Source organism: Panthera uncia, chromosome D2 (genome assembly GCF_023721935.1).
Source record: "Panthera uncia isolate 11264 chromosome D2, Puncia_PCG_1.0, whole genome shotgun sequence".
Taxonomy (NCBI): domain Eukaryota; kingdom Metazoa; phylum Chordata; class Mammalia; order Carnivora; family Felidae; genus Panthera; species Panthera uncia.
This window is the reverse complement of record NC_064818.1, coordinates 18,929,498-18,937,474: the sequence shown is the minus strand read 5'-3', so window position 1 is coordinate 18,937,474 and position 7,977 is coordinate 18,929,498. Positions and strand designations below refer to the sequence as shown.

General features: G+C 32.0%; 1 protein-coding gene across 4 annotated transcripts in view; it reads right to left on the bottom strand.

Annotated features, from left to right (window-relative positions):
- Window positions 1-201: 201 nt before the first annotated feature.
- Window positions 202-7,977, bottom strand: part of UBE2D1 (ubiquitin conjugating enzyme E2 D1) — a 28,664-nt gene continuing 20,888 nt past the window's right edge. For 3 of the 4 annotated variants that reach the window (XM_049645079.1, XM_049645080.1, XM_049645077.1), the window contains 4 exons: window positions 5,869-5,946; window positions 4,652-4,757; window positions 1,830-1,923; window positions 202-1,079 (listed from right to left, as the gene is read on the bottom strand). In XM_049645079.1, coding sequence (XP_049501036.1) covers window positions 1,034-1,079; window positions 1,830-1,923; window positions 4,652-4,757; window positions 5,869-5,946 — 324 coding nt within the window. In that variant the 3' untranslated portion in view covers window positions 202-1,033. The remainder of the gene's footprint in view (window positions 1,080-1,829; window positions 1,924-4,651; window positions 4,758-5,868; window positions 5,947-7,977) is intronic. The other variant, XM_049645078.1, reaches the window with a different exon arrangement.

Sequence of the window (7,977 nt, the reverse complement as noted above, 5' to 3'; positions counted from 1 at the left end):
GGACCAATGTATATCATCCTCTAGACTTTTAATACAGTAAACAGATACAAACCTAAAGAAATAGAATTTTTAGAATCAATGGCAATTAATGCTAAATACAACAGACCTCATTTCCACAATTTGGAATTAATTTTCATGCAAAATTTTATAGTTTTTATCCTTACTTATAGATAATTTATTTCTTTAAGTAATCAAGACAAATAGTAGAAAAAGCATTTTATTTATATGGAAAAAGCTACATTAATATCTGTAAAAGATGTCAATATAATATTGCCTATACAGAAAAAAAAATTCAAATGTGAATAGCAACAAATAAAAGTTACACATCTTCCTACTTAGCAGTGCAATTAATTCACATTGCAATAAAGTTAAGTCAAGTATAACAAAATCAAAACAAGTGTTTCTCCATAATCAGGATACTGAGAATTACAGTGTAAAGATCATTTCAGGTTTAAGAAATCTGCACTCAATCTACAGAATACCCTAAAACAAGGGAGACAGACAGTTAATTCATTTAATTACCAGTTGTTGGGTTTTTTCAATACTGTTCACAGGAAAAAGGTAACGAGTTTAGGTACATGTACATAGAATATATTTAGTCTATACAGTAAAAAAATACAAATTATAAAGTGAGCTAACAAAGAATGAAATCTGAATACAGATTTATAAAACTGATAACATCTTAGACAACACATACAGTATTTCTCATGTAAAAACATCTAGTTTCAGCAAAAAATAATTTGGTTGCTTTTCAGATGCACTACAGATCTTGTAAGCTGAAGATGCAGATGTCCAAGTATCTTAAAAACCATAATAAATGTCTTTCTCAATGCATACAAAATGACAAATGCTCTCATCACAGTCTTAAGGGTATTTTTGGAAGTCTGTCTTGCTTCAGAAATACATGTAAAATGGATAAAAATCAAAGATTTCATGGTACAATGAAACAGTAAACAGTGCTCAATTTACTGCTAATGTTGGAAAAAACCTAGATTTTACAGTACTCTGGTATATATGAAATTTTTTTTTGTTTTTACATTGCATATTTCTGAGTCCATTCTCTTGCATGTCTGTTGTATCTGTGGGCATACAAAAGGGATATAGTAAAAACATACAAATTGAACCTTTTAGAAGACCTGTTTACATAAAACTGTATATTCTACCATCTTACACTTAATTGCAATAATCGTTCATATGCCAATTATTGGGTCAATGTGACTTAGACCATACATTAAATAAAACAGAAAACAAGTGATTTTTTAACTGATGGATTTCTCTACAACCAATATAAAAAAATACCTAAGTTATTAACAAAAAAATGAAGAAACCAATTTCTAACAAATCTATAAAAGCCAACCCTGAATGGGCATTAATCTGTAAACTGTAAATGAATCAATGGTACCAGCAAAATGAGGCAGCTTGAAAATTAGGTCAGGGTGGAGGCAGTTAGGGATATCTTCTCTTCTGGGGAGAAGATAAGGAATATAGTATTCAATGCTTTCCAATTATCAAATACTTTTATTTTAAATTTATTACCTAGAACTATGGATAGTTCTTTCTATCAAAAAACATGACATATCATGCAAATATAAACATGTACTATTAAATAGTAAAGGATTAAACATTATGTAGGAAGGAACAATATTTTTTATAAAAATATTTTTAAAAGATTTAAAAAAGATTTTAAAAAAATTTTAAAAGGAACAATATCTTCCATTGAAAAGATAATAAGCACAATTAAATGGACTTAAATATATTAATAATACTTATGTTTTGGCAGACTACCTAGAAATACTTCTAAGCAGAAACTAATATAAGTAAACACTTACTTTTCTTTGTCTGATTTATAGATTTGTGCAATATCTGGTACTAAGGGGTCATCAGGATTAGGATCACAAAGTAGAGAACATATGGACAATAAAACTAGATTGAAAAGAGAACATCACATTAGATAATGATCTATTTTATACAATCACATGTATGAAAATGACTTTACTGAATATAGACAATGAACTTACAAAGAAAACAAAATAAAATAAACATATTAAATTACATTTTAGATTATCTTTGGTTAGGAGCAAGTATTTTTAATATTTAAAATTATAAAATTACCATACAATGTATATAATAAAAAATTACTAAAACTTTTGAAGTTTTAAATTCTATTTGAATTTCTACTTATTTAAAAAATGTGCATCTCTAAAGTAACTATTAACAACATTTAAACTCAAGAGTTCTCTACAAAAATATTTTTAGGTAATATGTATACACCCCAAATATGGTACCTAATTCAAAACATTGTTAGAACGTATCCTAACTTTAGATATTTCTTAGAGATATTTTTGTATTTTAATGAGAAAATTATCTAATGCAGAAGATCTATGTTCTAATCAATTCAAATTAAAGCAATCAAATTACAGTTAACAGTCCAAAAACCATTTCGGACTCATGTTTATGCACTTTTTTACTTTGGTGCTATAGTTTGCCTACCAAGAAGAAACATTTGTCAGATTTTTTAATGAATCTTTTATTCCATACACATTTGTATCACTCATTTAAACATAATGTGAACAGTTATCAATACATAGCTTGTATAGTATATTAAAATATAAGTGAAAATTGAAAAAGTAGTTGTTTACTGCCATGTCAAAATACAAATTCAAATAGCTACATTTAAAAAAAAATCTAAGTATCTGAAAAAGTAAGGAACAAGGACTCTGGTTCCTCATTTTTCTGCTTCAATTGCATGCTACCACTTCTGAGGGGGTACAAGGAGTCTTTGGAACAATATTTCATCTTCACCCACCTCTATGTTCCTTTACCTTTTCCTACTCTTACAAATCCACAAGTGAATGTATAAAGCAGAGTTAATTCTTAAATGATACAGACAAGGGGTTGCTCAGGGCTAATGAGAAAACTAATATTTTATTCATCTTCCTTATCTGCCCAGTGAAATTTTATGCCTTGTATATTAAACCAATAGGGTAGATTATCTGGGCCCACATCCCTAGAAAGTTTCCATACTAAACTCATGATAAAAAGCAAAATAAACCATTTAAAATATTAAAAAGTGAAAAATGCACAAATGAACAAAAGTATAAGCTACCCTATAAAATAACCAAGAGGGAAGTTCTTCATTCCCCACTCTTGCTGTCAAGAGCCAGGTGCCCTTATTTCACGATCATGCACACAAATCAAATGTTTTAAGATAAGGAAAAAGGTAGTAATAGTTAACATTCATTTGAGTGCTTACTATGTGCCAGATGCATAGTGACCTTATATGGTAATACTATTATAATCCCCATTTTACAGATGAGGAAACTGAGGCTATTAGAAATTCTTCTTAAAGGATAGTTTCCAGAAGCCAACCATACTAATTAATATTTATAAAAAGCTGCAAGAGTTAGGAGATAAATGCTTAACATCTGGCAGTCTGCCATTTCTTTTATATGTGTAAGTACTTAAGCACTTATGCCAAATGAATTTCATTTTGTGATACCATTCCAGGAAAAGAGTATATTAATTTGAATAACCCTTCAACAGAAAATTTTTCCTACATCTACTGCATAACAGTTACACTATGTGAGATTTTTTAAAAAGGCACTAGAATCGACATGAACATTTTAAACAAATATTTTTGGTCAGAAAAGCTGCCAGTCATAATAACTAGCTGACCTGAAGGGCTACTACTTACCTAATATTTGAAATAATTATGGCTGTGGATGCTGCTTCCTATAATCCTTATCACTTTTATAAAAAATAAGTTAAACATTCAGATAGCATTTATTTAAAAGACATTTTAAATGACCATAGATTCCTCCCCTGAATCCTTCAAGAGAAATAAGTTTTCCTAAATTTTAAAAAAATTTTACAAAAAGGGAAAACTACCAAATTACTTCAGGGGCAGATGCTTCTAACTCAAAACAATATTTTGAACAGTCAGGTTCTCTTCTGCTAGAGAAACAAGACATGAATTAAGAGGGCTGGCACAGCAAATAGTATTGGCTAATAACAAAAAGGCTTCAGATAGTCTAGGGTACATATCTGATAATTTAGCAAAGAACAAAACTATATATCTGTGAAAGATGAGAATCCGCAGGGATTATGTTATCAGTCATTACAATAATGTTATTGATTATTCAAAGTTTAGAATAACATGCTAAATGTAGTGCATTATTCTAAAGAGTGAAATGTGTCATTCATTTTAAATCAGTTATCAGCCTAATCAGGTATTTCCTAGATGAAGTAAAAGATATAAAGCTTTACTCATTACATCAACAATCCCACATAATAAATGAGGCAGCTGGTCCCAAAATCTTATTTTTACTCTATCTCTGTCTCTCTCTTTAAAGCCCAAACTAAAGGGGCAAAATGTCAACAGGCTTATCCAAATTTCTAGCTCTAACATTTAAGATTTCTCTCATTTTATCATTTATATTTGCCCATCAACCCCTCCCCATAAGTTAATTGCTAAAAGCAAAAGAGTAATAGAAGAACTAGGTAAGAAAAGCAAAATCAAAGCAGGAGAAAACACAGATTTTTTTTTTTAACTTTAGTCCCTGAATACTTCCGCTAATACTTCCCTAAATATTTAGTCCCTAAATATTGTCTCACTGTTATCAGCTGTTATAAATCTGATAAATGAAATTACCTTTTGATACAGTCAGAGCTGGTGACCATTGTGACCTCAGGATATCAAGACAAATACTTCCATTACTGTTTATGTTTGGATGGTAAATTTTTGTTGTGAAAGCAATCTAAAAACAAAACAAAAATGTGACAATCCATGATAGCTGGTATGACTGGCTGAGTAGTACCTGAATAATTAACCATGGCTTCCATCATCCCTCAAAGTAATCCTTTTCTTAATTTGAAAATCACTGATACTTACAAGTGATGCCTGGATCTACAAATAGAGTGCTGACATTGTTCCAGAGGCAAGTTGAGGGGCCTCAGCCTATTACTTATCCTAAGGAATCTGCTAACAATTCTAATCTTCCACAAGAGTTATTGTTATATTGTTTCATAAATATAATGTTAATCAGGTGTTCTTAAAAATATAAAATAATTATTTCAAGTGACAGAATTTGTTAACAAATCTGTCCCTCCTTGATGTCACCATCATTTATTTTCTCTTCAGGTCTAGTCTAAATTTAATTTAATAAGAACATGTTTTTATTTTCCCTACCATACTTAATAAAGGGGCTGTGTCATATTTACTTTTGTAGTCCCCAATGTAACAGAACATTGGAGGTGCTCAATAAATTTTTGTTGAATACTTAAGAACTGAGAAATAAGGTCAACTTTGGAAAGATAATCCTCTGAACAGAAAAGTCTGATTTTTGGGGGCACCTGGGTGGCTCAGTCGGTTGAGTGTCCGACTTCGGCTCAGGTCATGACCTCACGGTCTGTGAGTTCGAGCCCCGCGTCGGGCTCTATGCTGACAGCTCAGAGCCTGGAGCCTGCTTCGGATTCTGTGTCTCCCTCTCTCTGCCCCTCCCCCGCTCATGCTCTGTCTCTCTCTCTCTCTGTCAAACATAAATAAACATTAAAAATAAAAATTAAAAAAAAAAAAAAAAGAAAAGTCTGATTTTTGACCATTAAAAAATTTCCCAAACTACATATATATCTAATGAGGAGGGGGGAAAAAAAGGTAAAGAAGCTAATTTATAGTATATCAGATACCACCTTTTGTTTTACAGATATAGTCCAATATTTGAGTAAGAAAGCATATTTTAGATACAGTGATTTTACAGAATAGTTTGAACATGCTAATCTACCCAAAGTCTCTGATATCATGAACATATCTTGGGGTAGAAAGTAAAATCCCTGATAAAGGAGTCACACCAATCATAAAACTAAAAATACCTTTGGTGGCTTAAAAGGATAGTCTGTCGGAAAATGTACAGTGAGAAAGAAGACTCCACCTTGATAGGCGCTATCAGGCTGAAATTACAAATATTTGCATCAGTGTTTGGTTATTATATTTATTTAATAACCTAAGATGATTTCCCCCCAAATATATTTGAAAAAAAAATGCCATCATTTGGTCATAAGTTCAAATCATTTACCTTGAAAACAGGTTTCCCTTTGCAGGTATGAAGGAAGACAACAATCATGATGGTTAAACATAAAAATCGCACACACACAGTGGTGTGACTTACTCAAACAGGTCTGTTTGTGAGTAAAGATTTTTAAAGATCAGTATACACGCAAGATTGCTTTGAGAAAAGAAGAATTTTCTGCAACAGTAATCAGTATGGGAAAAAAGGTTAGGGCTATGTTTACCTTTTTATTTATAAAACTTAAGTTCTGATGGTCCTATAAGAAAGGGGCAAGAATAGAGATAAACTAAAAAGACCAAGTTATAAAAAGGAAAGGCTAAGTAACACACAATGCAGACCTCCAATCTTCACTTAGTAACAGTTAAACCCTAAAATTCTATTTTGACTCCTTTATATTTAATTAAATTTATCATGTTAAACTACCACTTTGGTAATAACAGCAAGACTATCATTACTTCCTTAAGTTTCTGCATATACATTAGAAAACTGTACAGTGTAATTATTCTTACTAGTTTAATTCTAGTTCATCAAAAATTATAAGGAATGTGGAAAATGTAAGTAATTACAATCAACAGATATGGTCTGCTCAGATATTCAAATCATATTATAGAGTGGCATGTATGCATTACTAAAATAAAGGGGGGATGAGTAACATCATTTGTAACCATTTGCTACATGTGATTCACCTAAGAAATATCTGTGAAGGGCTATAATTCAAGTGGTTAGGGTGGGCCTTTTAATAATAGTATTTTGAAGGTTCTTAGTAAGCAATGAAAAACAAATACCTAGATTCTTACTGTTGTTATTTAAATAAATATATTGCATTTTACCCTTTGGTAAGCTAACTTAATATAACAATTTAGTAATTTGAGACATTTTCCGAGGACTCCAGCTCTGAAAATTCAGTAATTGCTATTGTTTTTAAAAGTGAAACACAAGGCAATATGATTAAAACCTCTATGGCTTACTAGATACAGCTCTTTCAGGGGAGGGAAGAGAGAATGATGTTCATGGAAACATGCTACTAGTATACTCTCACCCAGAAGGTTGTCAATGCCCATTCTTATGCAATCAGTTTTTTGTGCACGAAAGAAAAGCCTGTTTCAAGTCATAACTGCCTCTTAGGTATAGAAAGAAATAATCTTAACAAAGGTGGTTAAGTGTTAAGAAAAGCCAATCATAAAATCACAGGTAATTCTGAGTTCAGTACAATACACCAAAACTAAAAACAACCAATCGTGAGGTGGCAAAGACAGATCCATTGCAATATCTCATCCGTTCTCTCACACATGCGAACAGTGAAGAAAGTTATTGTAAACTGGTGCTTGTTACTTGCAGGTATTCCATTACTGAGTTAATGAGACTCATTTCTAACCTACAAAACTTGGTGATGTGAGAATAATGCTTAGTTCTGAACAACTGACTTTTGTGTTTAAAAACAGATGGGGCGCCTGGGTGGCTCAGTCGGTTAAGCGGCCGACTTCGGCTCAGGTCATGATCTCGCGGTCCGTGAGTTTGAGCCCCGTGTCGGCTCTGTGCTGACAGCTCAGAGCCTGGAGCCTGTTTCAGATTCTGTGTCTCCCTCTCTCTGACCCTCCGCCATTCATGCTTTGTCTCTCTTTGTCTCAAAAATAAACGTTAAAAAAAAATTTTTTTTTAAACAGATAAAGCAAACACACAGCTGGTTGCACTATGCATGATCCATGACTATGTGTAATGATCAAGGATGTGGCAAAGGAAAAATCACGGTGATCCTAGCAAGTATTTGCCACCATTGCTTTAGAAAATTATCATAAATCCTTTAACTGTATTTTTCTTCCTGAGTGATTCAGAGTACAAAAAAACTCCACCTTAGCTACAAACATCTGATCAAAGGTGAAATGGCAAGAATGAAGTATGGCTGAGAGAATTA